General features: G+C 42.9%; 1 protein-coding gene across 6 annotated transcripts in view; it reads right to left on the bottom strand.

The window, feature by feature from the left end:
* Ctl2 (Choline transporter-like 2) overlaps positions 1-21,231 on the bottom strand; it is a 494,927-nt gene that overhangs the window by 201,799 nt on the left and 271,897 nt on the right. For 5 of the 6 annotated variants that reach the window (XM_075677595.1, XM_075677596.1, XM_075677598.1 and 2 more), the window contains exon 7: positions 9,980-10,052. The exons of the other annotated variant lie outside the window; for it this stretch is intronic. In XM_075677595.1, the coding sequence (XP_075533710.1) occupies positions 9,980-10,052 (73 nt within the window). The remainder of the gene's footprint in view (positions 1-9,979; positions 10,053-21,231) is intronic. 6 annotated transcript variants of the gene reach the window in all.

The following is a 21,231-nucleotide window of genomic DNA, read 5'->3' on the forward strand; positions in this document are numbered from 1 at the left end:
CGAAAAAAATTGCAAATCGAGTCGGACATTCTCAAATACGAATAAAAAGGAGATGCATACAGAAGCAAATATTTTCGTATATAAACTATTTCTATCAAATGATAGCAAGCTCTATGGTATGAGCCCCGACCTTTGTCACAATTGAGATTCTCTTTCAACAGCTCGTAAGTCAACCTCAACTGTCCTGACATACTCTCAGCCCGCACTGCCTCAGCATTGTGTTTCACTGCTTTAAAGGATTTATTCTGGTTTGGATGAGCGGAGACACCTGTATCTTGGCTTCAGGCAACACTTCGGTTTTTGAGCTCAAGCTCCTTCAAAACGGCGGCAGCACGCTTCCTTTCCTGTCCATTCCTCGATGCGTACGTCCTTTCTGTTCTTGTCCTCCTTCCGCCACTTGTTCGCCCCACGGACCATTTGAAGCATCTTCTTGGTGAGTTGCACAGTCCACGTCCAGTTTTTTTAACTCCCTAGGGGACGCGAAAACGTCCGAAACATCGGCCAGTTGGATAAAATAAATGCATGTCATGTACTGCCCTTGAGGGCTCAAACCGCCACAGGCACATTCGAAAACGCTCTGAAGACCTGTCGGTACACATCTTAGGAATATCAGTGCTAGTAATGTGACAGGAAATACCGGGTGCACACGTGTATAATTAAGGAATACATAATGGTGTCCCGTGGCAATAGCCCCTTCCCACGCTTGTTATGCTTCACTACAATACTTTTGTCTATGCTTCATCAAGCAACATTTCTGTACAGAGGCGAAGCTGACTTTTGGGAACCGGCATTATGCAACGCACCTTGCTTTCCAAGCTTCTAAGCCAATCACGAGGACCACAAAGGCGGAGTTGGTGCTATTGCTGACAGCAGCAAATTCTTTCAAAGAAAAACATAGCGCCCAACGGCAAGACGCTCAACAAAAAACGTTGAAGCAGCTAGGTCTAGCGTTGCTGCAGTGGTAGCTACGGCTGCCAGCGGATCTGCGTGCGAGAGCACCGGTTCGAGGCGGCGAGGTAATCAAAGTGGCAGCGGTGGTGGCTTTGATTAATGTCGTTTTGGACCTGTGCTTATGGAAAAAAGTCCAGGAAATCGAGTGGCGAAGGGTTCTTACGTCCAAAGTTTCAGACGTTCGATACATTGACTCTATGGGGTACGTGGTGGTGCCGCAAAGTTGTCCAAATTATCGGGCATCCGAAAAGTCGGTCATTGGCTGTACACTGTCAACTCGTCCAGCCGACGACAGGGCCTCAAAAAGGATTCATTACGATTGCTGTCTGTTACTAGAGCCAGCATTACCGCGACTTTCGACCTTTTTAATAAAATTACGCTAACGTAACGTAACGCTAACGTAACGTTTAACACTAGAACGTTATCTGGTGAGGCGAGTTTAGCAGTGCTATTGGAGGAATTAGAGGGCAGTAAATGGGATATAATAGGGCTCAGTTAAGTTAGGAGGACAAAAGAAGCATATACAGTGCTAAAAAGCAGGCACGTCCTGTGCTACCGGGGCTTAGCGGAGAGACTAGAACTAGGAGTCGGATCCCTGATTAATAAGGATATAGCTGGTAACATACAGGAATTCTATAGCATTAACGAGAGGGTGGCAGGTCTTGTGAAACTTAGTAAGAGGTACAAATTGAAGGTCATACAGGTCTACACCCCCACATCCAGTCATGATGACCAGGAAGTCGAAAGCTTCTATGAAGATGTGGAATCGGCAATGGTTAAAGTTAAAGACAAAATACACTATACTGATGGGCGACTTCAATGCCAGGGTAGGCAAGAAGCACGCTGGAGACAAGTCAGTGGGGGAGTATAGCATAGGCTCTAGGAATAGCAGGGGAGAGTTATTAGTAGAATTTGCAGAACAAAATAATACGTGGATAAAAAATACATTCTTCCGCAAGCGGGATAGCCAAAAGTGGACGTGAAGGAGCCTGAATGGCGAGACTAGAAATGAAATAGACTTTATGCTCTGCGCTAACTGTGGCATCATACAGGATGTGTGTGGCATCATACAGGATTACATTATAGCGTTAAAAGTTACGCGATGGTCATTAAGGGTTACGGACTGGATTCCAAGGGAAGGAAGCATAGCAGGGGCGGCAGAAAGTTAGGTGGGCGGATGAGACTAAGAAGTTTGCAGGGACAACATGGCCACAATTAGCACGTGACCGGGGTAGTAGGAGAAGTATGGGAGAGGCCTTTGCCCTGCAGTGGGCGTAACCAGGCTGATGATGATGAATAAAATTGCAGCTAATTTTCCCTGATAGAGGCACAAATTCCCCAAGTTTTTCCAGACTACTCAAAATCCCTGAGAATTCCCGGTTTTCCCATTTGGTAGACACCCTGCAGCTCCTCCGGCTCATCTGTCAGTTGCAGGGAATATGCAATGGCAAGGAAGTGTTTGATGGTGTACGATGCTGCATTTAAGCTCAAGGTCGTTGGATATGCTGAGGAGTATAACAAGAGAGCAGTCTCCTGTAACTTTGGCATCAATGACAAGTGCGTACATCATTGGCTGAAGCAGAAAGAGGAGCTCGCCACAACTAACAAAACAAGGAAGGTGTTCCGTGGGAAATAGCGCTAGTTCCCGGAACTAGTTGTCTGAAAGATTAGACCAAATGGCCCGGTTCTATGCAAGTGCCGGACTTCATCCAAAAAGTGTGGCCCTTACACTAGTCTCTACAGTTTGTATAGACTTCACTACACCATTATTAACAAAAGATGAATGCCTAGCATTCACTGCTGCAGATAACGCATGCGGTGCCATGTAATGGCAGTCTCAAGTATAGGCACAGTCATTTCGCTCTTTCCTGAAGGTGCCGATGTGCCATCGCATGTTATACTCATAATATATAAAGCTATGACCAGCACGTTTCACTGTGAAATAAATGGGTTTCCTAAAGGATTTCGTTTCAGAATCTAACTAATAAATTTTTTGCCACCAAAACTGTTCTAAGAAGTTGTGGAGCAACTGGACTGCTGGAATATAAAAAACCTCAACTTAAAACATTCTCAATATAATGACGTCTTTAGCTAAGGTACATCATGTATAGAGACTCAACTATATTTGGTGCTTTAAAACACAGTGGTGAATTTCTGCTACTTCAAACCCGATGGTACATGCAAATAAGTTTGAACTAGTCATCGAAAGAATAAATTGGAACAACCATTTGAAAAGAATAAGTGCACTTTGGAACATTTTACCACTGTCGAATTCCAAAGAATGTTGGATCTCTCTACAATGCCAAATGCTTGATGGTGGTAAAATAAGTGGCTACAGACATTGCCATGAGCAGCAGGTCTACTGCAAAACAAAAATTATCCTGCATCAGTAGACACTATCCATTGCATGCAAGTATTGTGCAGTAGGAATGCTCTTTTGGGATCCCCACTTTCACTGCATGCTCACTGTCTTGAAGACCTCTCATGTACGACTTCTTAGCTTAATTCTGTAACATTCATAAATTATCGGGTTTGAGTTTGACGTACAGATGGACCAACGTTGGATGCACTTTGTACATAAAGAATTCACAAATAACAGTGAAGAAGTGCACATATGTGGGCATGAATCCAGCCACTGCATTCCAGTGCAGACAAGCACCAAAGGGGTGAAGAAAAGCATGCTGCATGACGATAAATCAGCTTATGATAAATGATAAATCAAGCTTTATTTACTACGGATGGCTCACTGGCCTAAAGGGTAGAGGGATAATGCTCATCACGAGCCAGATTAAGCTTGAAAACAACATAAGTAAGCAATTGGCAAAGAAAGCGGAGCAAAACATATTAGGTTTGACATGTCCGTCCTAGCGGAGCTGCAGTAAGTCTAGTGAACATTGAAATAAAAGAGGCGGGGACATCAAAACACATCAGAAGCGCTGTGTCACAATGCTATTGAAATCTAACCAATGGTTAGCATGCCTACACAGTCAAGGTGCTCTACCCTACAGGGTGCCAAGAGGAGAAGAGTAACTATGTCAGAGCTGTGGAAGTGACATTATGACGAGTAAGGTGGACACAAGTTGACTGTTCAGCATTATCTCAAACATTTCTGGTTAAAACTGACAAAATAACTTCAAAATACATCGTTTATCAACAAAAGAAGGCAAACTTAACACAGGACTCTCCAACATAACACAGGACGGCCATACTGAGGCATAATAATGCCAATGGCACACTAGCTTTGGGATATTATGGTTCCAATGCCACTGAAATTCCGTCTTCACAAAGCATTTGCATGACCTAAACAGACTGCCTGCGTATCCTAGTCATGCGACTGCATGCAATGCCACTGAAATGGTTTGAAATAATGCTTCAACTAGAGCCAGAAGCACGTGCCATATTAAATAACATCTAACTTACACGAAAATTTCGTCTTTCTCTTTTCCGTAACCTATACCGTTGCCTCTCCTTGCATAGCGAACCTTATCATTCAGCCTACCTATTACTCTAACCATGTAATGATCTGCACAAAGTTAGGTGTATTTCTCACTCTACAGGCAGTTCTTGCTAAACTGAATGCACGCTGCTCAGCCAGTCACTGTGGTCATTTCTTAGTGCAGAAACTAATATGTTGTGCAATTTACTTCTTTTTCACAGTTCTGACCACTGCAGTTAATGATGTGTCTGTGAAAACATTTTTTACGAGCCCTTTTTACATGAAGACAAACACCAGTTCGTCTTTGGCTAAAAAGCTGCATGTTGCCATTCGGAGCTTTGATCTTACTTGAGTTTCTTTTTTTGCTATGCAATAACTTGTGCGGGTTCTCTTTTTTGTTCTCCTTCATGTGTGGACTTCAATGTGTAACACATACATGCTGTTGAGAACTCTTAGCGCTGCCATCCCCTATGCACTGTAATGCCTCATTGGCATCTGAGCTGGAGGCCCAGGTAAGTGACAATGCACTGGATAAACATCCTGTTTTCCACCGAAACAACGGGGAAATATGATGGGGCACACGCCACACAAAGCGCAACAAGTTCTTGTTCAAAACAGCCCACGCATCTACACAATGCACAACCGACTGGTCCCAAATGCAGCCCTACTTGCAATAAAGTGAGAATGCAGTGTAGTAAGGAAGGAGATCCTCTCTATGTTCACTCATTACAGGACTCGGAGCTCCAGTAAAACAATGCAATCACAACTACCATGGTTGTGGTCAGCATTGAGAGCTGTCCGCCCACATGTGTGTTCTCAATGTTCATGCAATAGTGCATGCAGCATGTGCCCAACTAGCCTGGCATATATACTAAGTTACCCTAAACCACTAGAAGCAATACAAGTTATAATGGTCACTCCACAGCTCTGAGTTGATGCTGAACTAGTATGGTTGCCAGTGAAGGGGGCACACCAGGGAAAGCCTGACACTTACTCACAAGTCGTTTGGAAAGATGACGAAGACAGGCCTGTAGTTTTCCCATAGAACAGAAAAGCAAGAAGGCACAAAGGGAGCATACAGTGAGGAGAACAGCCCTGAGAAAGGGACAAGAAAAGTGTTGGGGCACTCTGACCGCAAACACAGCTCTGGCTTCCTTGGCCACAAAAGTATTTTTTAACTGTATGATCTTGCAAGCAACAGAGTGTTAGGGAGCCACTTGAGGCAAGGAAACTGGGGTAGTACTTGAGGCTACAAATCGCTGGGCTGGAAACAAACTTGAAAGGCAGAACATTGGCCCACTTGACTGGAGGGGCTTGACATCCCAAAGCAGTGCAGTTGCTATGAAAGACCATGTGAGCTCCAGATTAATTTTAAGCACCTTGGATTCTAAATTTAATGTGCACCATCCGCAGCACTGTATTCAACAAGTGCTCAGCCCACCATCAATGTTCACTGTGCTCTAGCAGCTGTTCTGACATGTTCCACCCTAAGCTTTCTCTAACTTCCCCCTTGACAAGGCTGCAACAGGTGTACAATGCCAGTTCATCTGACATGAACGTTTTCAATTGAGTGTCTGCATAAAGTTGGCACACAGGATGCTTGATGCAAATGAGTTGAGCAAGCACATCTTTTTCTGCAGAAGGGCAGCGGATTGGGCGAGTTGGTGTTGCATGGTAACAATAAAACTCAAACAGCGCTAAACGAACGGGACCAGAATGAGGAGAAGACAAACACAGCGCTGAACTTACAACTGATTTATTTGAAGTAAGAAGTCAACATTTATACGTACAAAACTGGGCACGCATGCGCCCGGTCATACATCGATCATCAGATGCAAGCTCTGGACAGCCAACATTAGCACGCACTGTACCTGCCTTGCAATCTACCCTTTATGCAGCAATGCCATTTCTTTCGCTGACAAGATTAAAGATGTTTTGCTAACGCAACTATTAGATTTTCTGATGATATGAAATGCTTCAGCGACTTCTCTGGTAGTCTTGTCACTATGAAAAAATAACAATTTTGTATCGTCAAAGAAAGGTACGCATTTACAAATACTGCAATGCTTTGCCAGGTTAGTGTCTTTTTTGTCTAATGAATTGGCATGCTCCATTAGTCTAATATTGATGCAACGGCCTGTCTGGCCTATGTAAGTTTGGCCACAAGATAAAGGAATTTGGTAGACAGCGCCCTTCTTGCAACTGATGTACTTATTGACATGATTTACCTTGCATGCAGCAATCCGTTTAACGCCTTCCTGCTTCCTCTGAACTGCTGCCCCTAATTTACCCAGCTTCATCGGAGCAGAAAAAACGACCCTCACACCATACTTGACCCCTACTCTCTCTTAAAACGATGTGACAACGCGTGCTCATAAGGCATGACAACAACTTTTTTCCCCGCGACATTTTCTTTGGGCTGTTCCGAACATTTCAGCGTTTTTATAACCTTGTTAGCACCAGCCACAATTACAGAATCTGGAAAACTGGCCTCTCTGCATCTCTGGGCTTGGACCAACAGGCTACTGGACATTTGATGAGTACACAATATTTTGACAGCCGTACCAATACATCCCGATACAATTCCGAATTTAACAAGCTTAGAGTGACAAGACGCGTAGTTTACAAGTGGTTTTTCACTCCTGGGAGCGTATCGCCAGCATACATGGTTAGGCAAAAAGGTCAAACTCAGGTCCAAGAACTGCAGGACGTTGCTGTGTGGGATCTCATGTGTGAAGCTCAGTCCAGACCCATGCTTAGAAAAAACATCGAGTAAGTCAGGCACACATTCAGCACCCTTAGACTTAACTATAATTAGGAAGTCGTCCACGTATCGAAAAATTCGAATAAACCTTCCATTTAAGTCATTCTCTACTTTCCTGTCAACATAACTTAGAAAAATGTTACTAAGTATTGGGGCAATTTTGGCACCAATACACACCCCCGACTTTTGCTTGAATACTTTATCTTCCCACATTACATAGGTATTCTCTAAATAAAAGGATAAGAGTTCCATGAAAGACCCACTCGAAATGCCACAATTATGTTGGAATGCGCACTCATCGTTTTGGTCTGAGATGCAATTCAGAACACATTGCAGAAGTTGATTATGGGGAAGGGAATAGAATAAATCGACCACGTCTATGCTAAAACCAAAGCCTGAAGCCGGCTTCTCCTGCAAGAGAAACTTTACAACTGCCTCCGAGTTAGGCACAACAAATGGGTCAGTCACAGAAAGTGCTGACAAATGCTTATTGAGGTAAGATGATACCACCAATTCCCAAGTTTGCGTTCAGAGACTATTGCTCGAAAAGGAATGTTGGGCTTATGCGTTTTTGCCGAGAAGAAAATTTTCAAGCAAAGATGGTGGCAATTGGTGGTATCATCTTACCTCAATAAGCATTTGTCAGCACTTTCTGTGACTGACCCATTTGTTGTGCCTAACTCGGAGGCAGTTGTAAAGTTTCTCTTGCAGGAGAAGCCGGCTTCAGGCTTTGGTTTTAGCATAGACGTGGTCGATTTATTCTATTCCCTTCCCCATAATCAACTTCTGCAATGTGTTCTGAATTGCATCTCAGACCAAAACGATGAGTGCGCATTCCAACATAATTGTGGCATTTCGAGTGGGTCTTTCATGGAACTCTTATCCTTTTATTTAGAGAATACCTATGTAATGTGGGAAGATAAAGTATTCAAGCAAAAGTCGGGGGTGTGTATTGGTGCCAAAATTGCCCCAATACTTAGTAACATTTTTCTAAGTTATGTTGACAGGAAAGTAGAGAATGACTTAAATGGAAGGTTTATTCGAATTTTTCGATACGTGGACGACTTCCTAATTATAGTTAAGTCTAAGGGTGCTGAATGTGTGCCTGACTTACTCGATGTTTTTTCTAAGCATGGGTCTGGACTGAGCTTCACACATGAGATCCCACACAGCAACGTCCTGCAGTTCTTGGACCTGAGTTTGACCTTTTTGCCTAACCATGTATGCTGGCGATACGCTCCCAGGAGTGAAAAACCACTTGTAAACTACGCGTCTTGTCACTCTAAGCTTGTTAAATTCGGAATTGTATCGGGATGTATTGGTACGGCTGTCAAAATATTGTGTACTCATCAAATGTCCAGTAGCCTGTTGGTCCAAGCCCAGAGATGCAGAGAGGCCCGTTTTCCAGATTCTGTAATTGTGGCTGGTGCTAACAAGGTTATAAAAACGCTGAAATGTTCGGAACAGCCCAAAGAAAATGTCGCGGGGAAAAAAGTTGTTGTCATGCCTCATGAGCACGCGTTGTCACATCGTTTTAAGAGAGAGTAGGGGTCAAGTATGGTGTGAGGGTCGTTTTTTCTGCTCCGATGAAGCTGGGTAAATTAGGGGCAGCAGTTCAGAGGAAGCAGGAAGGCGTTAAACGGATTGCTGCATGCAAGGTAAATCATGTCAATAAGTACATCAGTTGCAAGAAGGGCGCTGTCTACCAAATTCCTTTATCTTGTGGCCAAACTTACATAGGCCAGACAGGCCGTTGCATCAATATTAGACTAATGGAGCATGCCAATTCATTAGACAAAAAAGACACTAACCTGGCAAAGCATTGCAGTATTTGTAAATGCGTACCTTTCTTTGACGATACAAAATTGTTATTTTTTCATAGTGACAAGACTACCAGAGAAGTCGCTGAAGCATTTCATATCATCAGAAAATCTAATAGTTGCGTTAGCAAAACATCTTTAATCTTGTCAGCGAAAGAAATGGCATTGCTGCATAAAGGGTAGATTGCAAGGCAGGTACAGTGCGTGCTAATGTTGGCTGTCCAGAGCTTGCATCTGATGATCGATGTATGACCGGGCGCATGCGTGCCCAGTTTTGTACGTATAAATGTTGACTTCTTACTTCAAATAAATCAGTTGTAAGTTCAGCGCTGAGTTTGTCTCCTCCTCATTCTGGTCCCGTTCGTTTAGTGCTGTTTGAATTTTATTGTTAAGATCTTTTTCTTCAGTTTCTTATACAAACTCATGCCTTGTGTACTTTAGCATGTGCTATTGGTGAAAATTCTGTTCTGTGTTCACATTTTGTTATGTTCATGCTCTTGTATGCACTATGTAGTGACCTGTCCCCAAGGCTGTTTACAGGCACTGAAATAAACAATAAACAGTAGTCCTCAAGTTAATGCCACCTTTCTTTTTCCCATCATTCTCGAGGAATACATCAGAAAGCAATCAATAAAGCATTACCCTTCACTGTGCAGAACATTGCCCTGGTATTAGGGAAGGCGTTGGACATAGTCCTCAAATCAATGTCTTGGTTTGCTGCAGCAAACCAAGCAGTCAGATACGTGAAAAAACCTATGACAACAATAAATCATTGTCCATGGTTGCAGTGACACTACCAGTGAATAATGGTACATCAGTAAAGCTGTGAAATTTACTTTGCAGCGAATTATTTGGAGTAGCATAAAGCCTATATACTGAAGTTGCGAACTTATCAACCAGCTTATCCCAAATGGGCTGACCAATAAGGAAGCCAGAACAGGTCTCAATCAGTTTTAAAGAAAATGTAAATGCAGGCAATAAAATGTGGTTGCAGGCTGCAACACTCACCGCTGCTGCTCTTGAGATAATAAGCAGCACACTTCTGGTCCTTTCCAGTCAGGTCCTGGAGAGTCCTGTACGTCTGTGAAGAGATGTGGATCGGTGCATAGGTCAGCAATAAATTGTCTCCCAATATCAGGACGGCATTTTGACTTTGAGACCTCTTTCTGTATTTATGCCTTCAGTACCACTGAGACTTGCGAGAAAAAACAGCACCGAAATTAATAAGTGGATTGTTTCTAACAAATGTTCATTCCTGATAACAAGAGTAATTTCAGAGCAGCAGCAGCAACAGAGTCAGGTGAGAAGTGAACAGATTGACTGCATAAAAGAAGCAGAACAATGGGCACATCTTGGTCCCACACATGGCCCACCATCTAACGTCAAGGACACTCAGGGAAGGTGCCACACATGGAGATTCATTACAAACAATAAAGATTACGACTGGAAAAAAAATGTAGGAGTACCAATCGGATACCCAGCATACACAGCGGTATTGTTCATACACCAAAGGCAAAATAAATGAATTTATGAAAAAATACATCATTCAACAGGTGACTACTTGATTACTGCCTACTTGAACTGTCGAACCCAATTTGTTCATATATCCAGCCAAGACTCTCGTATAGTTCACATTAATTTCGGAGTACCTCAAAGTACCGTGCTGGCTTCTGTCCTATTATCTTCACCAATCATCTGCGTAGTGAACTTAGCGTAAATATGAAGGTTATTGCATCATTTACCATGCAATTAATACGGGGAGACTCTTTGTAGAATTTTTTATTTTTATTTTAGTAGATAAAATTATGGTACTGCTGTCCCTTACTAGAAGACCCTTTTAATTGTATTTATGTGTTAAATGCATTGAAAAGAAACTGATTTTTCTAATTCAGGGTTTTTTTTTTCTTTTTAAGTACCAAATTTACCCCTCACATAAGCATTTGTACCTTTCAAACCAATTGGTCTATCTCATAATGCTTTGGAGATTATGTACGACTACCTATGAGCTGAGCGATAAACTAGAAAAAAAGAAGTGAGGTATATTTGATGAATTATTCATCAAATACTAAAAACACAGAAAAAAAACTGCCTTTTTGCAAGGCAATACTTTGAGAAAGCTAGCGATAATGTAAAGTATTATGAGTGGAATTCAATAATCTCAGTTCACTGGACGCCTTAATATCTAATAAAACAGCCTGCAAAGTTTCAGATATTCTTCATCGAATAAATGTCCATAAATGATGGTGCAGCAAGAAAACCAACAAATGTCCATTTCAAGGAAAAGACGAGTAAAAGATAAGTTGCAATATACGCATGAAAGAAAAGTGCCAGAGGTAGATACTCCCCAGACTTGTAGCAAGGCTCTCCCCTTGAGCACCCTCCTTGTCATGTTTTACCCATTTATCAGCTCATATTTTTTAGCGCGCAGCACTTAGGTGTCCGTTTCTGTGGAGAGTGGCGGCGCCGGCATAGCTGAGCGAACAAGCACAGTGGGAGATGAAAGGCGCAACCAATGAGAGTGGTCCCTTCAGTGACTTGTGCACGGGAATTTGATGTCATGTGCATCTCCCGGACTGCTCGATGCGTAGTCAAATTTGGTCTCAGTTGAACCACTCATTTCGTACTATCGTCTCCTTGCATCAGCTCTCACTCGCACTTGTTTGGTTAGCCTGGTTTGGTCTTGTTCGCGCTTGTTTTGACTATCATTGTTTGCAATTGTTTTGTAATGTGATTGTATGCACGAGGCGAATTGTGTAGTACTTTCTGGAAGCGACACAGCACTAGCGATCGCACCGGAACCCTTGACGAGTCTGGTATAAAAGCCGACGAACTTGACCCGCAAATCAGATTTTCGACGATTGCCGACTCTGCTACATCTCTCTCTCAAATTCTTTGCCTCAATATATTCCGATATGAAAACAAGTATAAAGCTGCTCTCAAATTTCGCATTAGGGAGTATCGTAATCGTGGGTGAAATTTTTTCTGAATTGCTTTGCTCCATCAGACGACTGACAAGATGCCTCCATGAGAAGAGTGGCCCTTCATATTGACACGTACTCATTTATCCTTTTTCCAGCGACTCTATTTGCCCCACTAACTTAAAGCTATCGCTCAGCAAAAGACGCACATGCACGATTTGGAACTTACTCTAAGACTATTGTTGATTCTTTCCGTTGTGTATGTTCTCATTAAACTTTGTGTAATCAGATTGCATGCACGACACGAATTATGTAGTACTTTCTGGAAGGTACGTGGGCACAAGCGATTACGCTGGAATGGTGGACGAGTCATGTATGAAAGCCAACACGCTTAACCCACAGACGAGATTTCCCAAGATCGCAGGTTGAGCTCGATGCTATTGTTGTGTTTCGAGAGCAGCCTGCTTTTCTGGGCACAGGTTCGCCCAATAAAGAGAGAGTTTTGCGATTCACAGTTATTGCCAATGTGTTCTTAACAATCACTACAACCTGACAATACGGCAAGCTTTAACACTGAATTCACCAGGTTCAATTCCAATTTGCCGCAAGGCATCTAAAGTTGCATGGTTTCCGCAGTTAAAATGGCAGATAACGTCAAAGAAGCTGAACTTATTGGCAGGCTCCTGTACATTTTTTGGAGCCCTTTGCCAATGATGATAATTATGATTTTGATTAGCATTCCATTTAAACTGGGTGGGGCGCAGTGACAAATAGTCACCTAGCCAGCGTGATCTCATCAGGCATTGCTGCCTAGCATTTTGCCCATCTTTCCCTGGCCGTTTTCTTTCTTCACTAAAACTTCTATCTATATATATTGTACAGTTACATGTACCTGTTCTGGTTCTGTCAATCTCTTCCCTATTCTTTTTCCATCGATACTCTAACCATTTCTTGCTTTATTCGACTGCTGACCAGTAAATGATACCATCCATTTTGATTCTCAGTGGTTCTGGAACACGGACGATTCCTACAGGTCAAATCAGGCCATTGAAGCACACCCTTATGCGGGCTTTAAGCAAAATATTACCAAAATATTGTAAAATACTACATTTTCCAGATAATATAATTGATGTAGGCAAAAAATAACACTGAACTTACATATTATATTTCTAAAGAAAATGAAGCAAAAAGCTAAACCAATATTTCTCAGTTTCACCAAGTAGGGTGTACGCTACAAATTAGCATGTAACTTTTGAATGGCACAACGTAGAGCCACGATTATTTTTAAGATAGGTAAAGGAGGGTAAAGGAGTGTGTGTGGTTGCACAAAAACATAAAACTTTAAAAGCAATATTTTTAAACAAAATTGGTATTTCAAAAGTGTCGTCATACCTTAACTCCTGTTGATGATCATGAAGTGCTGAACAGAACAGCACATTGCAAACAGGAAGGGGTACACACACGGGCAGATGACCCTTAACACTACTAAATAAATGCACCAGTAGTAACAATAACAAAGAAAAAGAAGGAATATGTATTTAAGTACACCATCAATTAAGCCGCTCTCTCGGCAGTTGAAAATCACAAGCGCTTTGATTTGTTAATAACTCATGATACAAATACAAATACCTTTATTTCAACATCAGGGATGTTAGGGGTGCACCCAAAAAGCCTACGACTGGCTTGACAGAGGGGCGCACCCCGTACATAAAAACCGGCAGCAACAAAACACGGACAGAACAATAAAAAACAAGACTACAGTGCATAGGTAAACATCACAATCAATAACGATTAGTGAACATCCTCTTGCAATAACATATAAATGAAGGCGGCATAATTAACACGAAAAGCTCAGGAACACTAAAGAATGCAAAACGAAGAATAACAATAGGAACAAAAGATAACAAAAGAACCTGCACATACACATCAAGAGCTTTAAAGCATCTATGGAACATAAAGTATCAACTACATCTTATACAACCTGAATTATACACTGATGTCTTGTGATCCAGTTCCACTACTTTTTTGCTACCATTGTGCACCGCGCGCATGTTTTGCGCACTTGCGCGATGTCCTGCATGTCTGCATTATCTACTTGCATCATGCCATCTTGAATAGTTATGATCGAATTCCATTCTGTGCACCCCCCCCCCCCCCTACAATAATGCTCGATAAGAGCGATGTAGGTATTCGAATAAACAAACAAACAAACATCACATATGTATTAAAACATGCTAACATTTTATGGTACCACTTTATTGAACAGCATATAAACAAGCTAGAAGGCACACACAGGAAGGTGGCTAAAGTTATTCACGATAAATACAGATTTACTGTCTCGCAGACCCAGCCTCTAAACAATATAATTCCATCCCTACAGCAACGAGCTCGACTAGCATAGCTAAAATTTATGCATAAACTAATTTACCATCAGATATAGATAAATACATCTCAATTTCGGACACAAGACACTCAAAGAATATTGTTCCACACTCACTATTCTAGGTATTCATTGTTTTTCATGAACCCCAAGAGAGTCGAATAAAGTGGGCTTTTGTTGTACAAACAAAACATCACTGGATGAATTTTCTCTCAACAATCCAGGATAACGTTTGCGATTTATGAAGTGCTAGTACAGTCGCCGACCAATAATTTGGACATGCTCAATTATTTGAACTGCTTGACGGTTCCGCCACAGGCCCCACAGAGTTAATGTATAGTGACGATCGAGATTTCAGACATCTCACTGCACACGCCATTCAATAATTGGACTCTGCCTGTACGAGTCGAGCAGAAATTGCGATCATTTGGCTTTGATACATTGCCGGCATCATTGCTGCATGGTCATCAGCCATCGTGGCAGCGCCTCCTACAAAGTGAAACTAGTAGAATCAACTGCGCAAAACTGCAGGACCAGCCAAGCCGCTTGGCAAGCTTAATCCTAGATGCCAGAGTTATTTTAAAAAATGTTTCCATTTGGTAGTTCATTTGGTTTTTGCAATTACATTTAAAAAAGTACACTGCCCAACTTGACTGCAACACTGTATTTCTCAAAATTGGTACGTTGCCAATTCGTGACACTGGGCCTTCGGTCTGTCTCTGGCCAATAGTGAATATTTATTCTGGTTGGCAGGTACCTAAATAATGCTGGGTTCCTGTCTTTTGAAACTCTTTTTTATCCTTAAAAACTTCTAAATTCGGTCTTACTGGGCTCCAGTGCTGATAAATATTGAAGGTGGAATTGCGTTTATTGAAGCAGAGACGGACACTGCACTTTGAGCACACGAAAACCTTTACAGTTCGGTTGTTTGCACCTCTGCCTTTGCACATGGCCCCCGCATGCTCATCTTGAAGCCCAAAGTTGAAACTGGCTTCCCGAGGAACCCGCTCCTTGCTACTTAAAAAGCATTCGAGGACGATGACTACCTGCTGCTCTGCTTTGGAGCAGCATCATTTTCCTGTTACACAGCATGCTGCTCAATAGAAAAATCTTGAAATATGCATCCAGAGTTTTCATCCTCTCAGGTATATCCTTGCCACTGCACCCTATCACATTTCACAATGCAAAATACATCTGTTCATTCATTACATCTTTCCAATTTTTAAGAGGTACGCGTTCAAAGCAACTGCACTTCTCGTCTCCCTCATCCTCGCTCGTCGTGTCGACAATTGGAGACATTGTGTCTTGAAGCATGTATGCATAACTCTGGTCACTGTCACCTTCTGGTGGAAGACATGTTCTCAGTGGATTTAGTCGATCAAAAGAAGGTACATCCATTATAGAAAATGAGTACGCCACCTTGTAATTAGTTGAAGCCCTTCTGTAAACCATGCCCCTGCGCTCACAAATGAGCAAAGCGTGTGAGCGCCATATGCACCCTGTGTGTTGCATTGCAGCAGCACCCATGACATGGAGGACCCAAAGCAACACAACTGCGTCAGCACTCATTTCATTGGCATTGCCAAATCAGGTTCTCATTCTGCTTGGTGCATCCACACCTAACCGCGGGAGTACAAAGGCCTGGTGTTGTGACAGAAAAAATCCAGCCATTCCACGGCTAAATACACATACCTCAAGGTTATAGTGACAAGAATAAATGTTGGTTGCACGAGATCAAAACGCATTTTATTTCACAACGATTCTCATATTGTGCACCAGTAGAACACTGAAAATGTGAAACTGCATGAGCTCGATTACAGCACAGTTGTCTTGATGCATGTTCACTTCAAGTTCAGATTATTGTTCAGAAGTGCAATCAAAGATTTTTTTATCAAGAAGCAGTCTATAAAGAACGCACAGACCAAAACTAGCCCGTAACTTCTGTATGTTAACGTGGAGTTGACAGTTATTCGGTATGTTGTGAATTCACGACAGTTGGCTGTAATGGGTTAATTGTAATGCTGTATCGTCATGCGAGATCTGCCATTGTTGGTTGCACGTCCAGCGTTTATTTAAAAAAAATTTAGTCTGGAGTTTTCCATGACAGAACCACGATATGATTACGAGGCACGCCGCAGTGGGGGGCTCCAACCATGTGGGCTTTTTTAACATGCACCTGATGCACGGAACCACGGGCATTTTTGCACTTCGCCGCCATCGAAAGTTGGCTGCCAAGTCCAGCATTTGATCCCGTGCCCTTGGGCTTAGCAGCGCAATGCCAAAGCCACTACTCTACCTCAGCGGGTAAGTGTTTATACATTCACATGTTAGAGCGAAAACTCGTTAATAACAAGTATCTAGCGGGAATGTGGCATAACTACACACTAAAACGATACTGTACAACCACCAAATACAACTTTGCATCACGTGACATGAACCGTACCACTACCAACAAATAAATGTGATGCCACAATAAATGTTACCTAAAATAAGTACAAGATTTTTTTCTTCTTTCTTTTTTCGACATGAGCAAAAAATTCTGCTTCCCTTGCACGACCACGTAATAGCATGAAGGTGAGCAGCATTTTGAAACTTTGCCGGGGAACACAGTGGCAGAGAGGACAACTCCTCTGGCTTTCCTTGATGCGCATGTCTGCACAATCTGCTGCTAAACGCGGTACCTGCTGCCACGTGTTGCCGGTAATCCAGTGCAATTTGTCTGCAGTGCGTCAGCTACTATGTGAATGCCATCACTGCACCTGTGTGCTTGCTGTATCATATGCGCGTTTGCCGGCAGACTGCAGCGTCTGTGCACTCTGCTTTCTTTGTGTCCATGCCGCTGCTTGTCATTGCACACATGTAGCACATAACTTCAGCCAATGTGGCAATCACAAGCTGCTTTCGTTTCTACAAGTGACACGCACTTGAAGCAGTCCCAAAAGAGGTGGCAGAGAACAGCAGTGGGTTTGGGTTATTGCCCATTAAAAGCATACGGTACGTTTACAATGGCGCTATGCATTAAGCCACATGCTCTTCTGACCGAAGAGTTCAAGATGCTAATCGTGATAGGGTTGGTTGCAATAAGTCATACTGGTGAGCCCTTTGGTGGTTGTGTTCTTTGCAGAGGCAGCCACCATGCCTTTCCAATGCTTGTCCGTATAGGCATCAGAGTAACTGTGCCAAAGCCAGAATGGAATCACTGGTAGACAACTCTCGGCACTTTCCGAAAAGGTGAAAGTTCGTGGCACAGCATTGCACAAATTTTTTAGCCATTTATGGAATAATGTTACCCGTTTTCTGGCAAATCTAATATTCCAGAATCCCATATTTGGACATTTAGGCAGTACACGTGCAGTCCAAATTATCGGTCAGTGACTGAAATGTGTTGCTTAGTTTGCGGGAATGCACACGCATTCCAATATACTTGTAGAGGCCATGCATGATTATTATTACATGCATGCTCGCGGAGGGCATCTTTCACTGGTCCCGCTGCCTTTGATGCCTTGAAGCGGCCAAGGTACCCTGTTTTGTCCTTTTTGAACCAGCAGACTCCCTCTGCATAGCTCAGAAGAGCAGTTCCCCAGATGCATTTTTTTGTCTTGCGGTTGACGAGCTTCTATAAGCACCGTGCGCTAACCAATAAAGCTTATAAACAAGCATGGTGTGCGGCCTGATCCTGGTGACCAGAACCAGGATCACTCTCTCAAAAGAGCAGGATTGACCACCCTGGTGGAGTACTTGAACACAACCCCTACATGAATACAACAATCAAACCCCGGTCCTCAGTCCCCAGCAGCCGCGAGGCAACTGACCACAGCGGCGGTTAGACCTGTGACGTTGCAGCCGGTGCTAAGATTCCCTGCTCCGGACAGGCCGCCATTGGAATCTGAACCTGGTAACATTTAATGTTAGAATGTTATCTAGTGAGGCGAGTCTAGCAGTGTTATTGGAGGAATTAGAGGGTAGCAAATGGGATATAATAGGGCTCAGTGAGGTTAGGAGGACAAAAGAAGCATATACAGTGCTAAAAAGCGGGCACGTCCTGTGCTACTGGGGCTTAGCGCAGACACGAGAACTAGGAGTCAGATTCCTGATTAACAAAGATATAGCTGGTAACATACAGGAATTCTATAGCATTAACGAGAGGGTGGCAGGTCTTGTTGTGAAACTTAATAAGAGGTGCAAAATGAAGGTTGTACAGGTCTACGCCCCTACGGACAGTCATGATGACCAGGAAGTCGAAAGCTTCTATGAAGACGTGGAATCGGCAATGGGTAAAGTCAAAACAAAATACACTATACTGATGGGTGACTTCAATGCGAAGGTAGGCAAGAAGCAGGCTGGAGACAAGGCAGTGGGGGAATATGGCATAGGCACTAGGAATAGCAGGGGAGAGTTATTAGTAGAGTTTGCAAAACAGAATAATATGCAGATAATGAATACCTTCTTCCACAAGCGGGATAGCCGAAAGTGGATGTGGAGGAGCCCGAATGGCGAGACTAAAAATGAAATAGACTTTATACTCTGCGCTAACCCTGGCATCATACAAGATGTGGACATGCTTGGCAAGGTGCGCTGCAGTAACCATAGGATGGTAGGAACTCGAATTAGCCTAGACTTCAGGAGGGAACAGAAGAAAGTGGTGCATAAGAAGCCTATCAATGAGTTAGCGGTAAGAGGGAAAATAGAGGAATTCCGGATCAAGCTACAGAACAGGTATTCGGCTTTAACTCAGGAGGAGGACCTTAGTGTTGAAGCAATGAACGACAATCTTGTGGGCATCATTAAGGAGTGTGCAATGGAAGTCGGTGGTAACTCTGTTAGACAGGATACCAGCAAGCTATCGCACGAGACGAAAGATCTGATCAAGAAACGCGAATGTATGAAAGCCTCTAACCCTACAGCTAGAATAGAACTGGCAGAACTTTCTAAGTTAATCGACAAGCGTAAGACAGCTGACATAAGGAACTATAATATGAATAAAATTGAACATGCTCTCAGGAACGGAGGAAGCCTAAAAACAGTGAAGAAGAAACTAGGAATAGGCAAGAGTCAGGTGTATGCGTCAAGAGACAAAGCCGGCAATATAATTACTAATATGGATGAGATAGTTCAAGTGGCTGAGGAGTTCTATAGAGATTTATACAGTACAAGAAGCACCTACGACGATAATTGAAGAGAGAATAGTCTAGAGGAATTTGAAATCCCACAAGTAACACCAGAAGAAGTAAAGAAAGCCTTGGGAGCTATGCAAAAGGGAAGGCAGCTGGGGAGGATCAGGTAACAGCAGATTTTTTGAAGGATGGCAGGCAGATTGTTCTAGAAAAACTGGTGCTCTGTATACACAATGTCTCATGACCTCGAGTGTACCGGCATCTTGGAAGAATGCTAACATAATCTTAATCCATAGGAAAGGGGACGCCAAAGACTTGAAAAACTATAGACCGATCAGCTTACTGTCCGTTGCCTACAAAGTATTTACTAAGGTAAATATAAAAAATAAAGAAAGCGGACGCCGCGGCACACTAGTTCGGAAAACCTGAGACGGTGCTCAATTAAAAAAACACAGTAGAGAACTTTCTTTTACCTATTGCGGAGGTGACGACGCATCGAGTTTTGCGAGTGCACGCTCCGCCCATGCAACAGTTACATAGCAACAGAGGCGCTTCTTTTCCTTCTTTCACCCTTCTTTCTGCGCACGCTTTTCTTTTACGCTCCTTTCAGCGGCCTTATTAGCACACTTTAGAAGAGTGAACTGCTGGGCTAGTTGGTTATTCAACATAATAAACAAGTTTTGCGATAAAGCCCCACACAAAAAAAAGGGACAACACGGACACCCGTGTGGTCAGCTTTCTTGTGTGTGTGGTTTTGGTGCAAAACTCGTTTATTACTAGCATACATGCGTGGAGAACTGTAACCTCTATACTCACGGGGATGCCACACGGTCACACTTTGCACTTTCCGGAAGGTGTCGATTATGCACGCTTGCACTTTGGAATAGTTCAGGTGTGTGCCTCGAGTGAGACAGTTGCGGTGTCCACGGCAAGGAATGTGAAAAGCAAACCACAAGAAACATTGGAATTTCGAGGTGACATGGAGCTTGCTTTTCATCAGTAGTTTTCTCAGCATCTGCTTTGTGTGCGTCACTTATTATACGGTGTTGCGTGGTGGGGAATATGGAAAATAGCAACAGTGTGGGCTGAGAGGTAACATCGACATTTTCATGGATAGCACATTTACTCGATTCTAAGCATCCACTTTTTTTCACGATCACAATGCCCAAAATGAGGAGGGGGGGTCATCATCATCATCACTATCATCATCATCAGCCTATTTTATGTCCACTGCAGGACAAAGGCCTCTCCCTGCGATCTCCAATTACCCCTGTCCTGTGCCAATCGATTCCAGCTAACACCCACGAATTTCCTAATTTCAACGCCCCACCTAGTATTCTGCCATCCTTGACTGCGCTTCCCTTCTCTTGGTACCCATTCTGTCACACTAATGGTCCACCGGTTATCTAACCTGAGCATTACATGACCTGCCCAGCTCCATTTTTTTCTCTTAATGTTAATTACAATATCACCTATAACCGTTTGCTCTCTGATCCAAACCGCTCTCTTCCCGTCTCTTAACATTATGCCTAGCAATCTTTGTTCCATTGCTCTTTACACGGTCCTTAACTAGTTCTCAAGCTTCTTTGTCTCCAAGTCCCTGCCCCATATTCAGCACTGGTAAAATACATTGATTGTACACCTTCCTTTTCAATGATAAAAGTAAGCTTCCAGTCAGGAGCTGACAATGTCTGCCGCATGCGATCCAATCCATTTTTATTCTTATATAAATTTCCTTCTCATGATAAGGGTTCCCTGTGATTAATTGACCTAAGTAAACGTACTCCTTCACAGACTCTAGAGGCTGACTGGCGATCCTGAACCCCTGTTCCTCTGCCCGGCATTTTA

This window comes from Dermacentor variabilis, unplaced genomic scaffold, assembly GCF_050947875.1.
Source record: "Dermacentor variabilis isolate Ectoservices unplaced genomic scaffold, ASM5094787v1 scaffold_13, whole genome shotgun sequence".
Lineage (NCBI taxonomy): Eukaryota > Metazoa > Arthropoda > Arachnida > Ixodida > Ixodidae > Dermacentor > Dermacentor variabilis.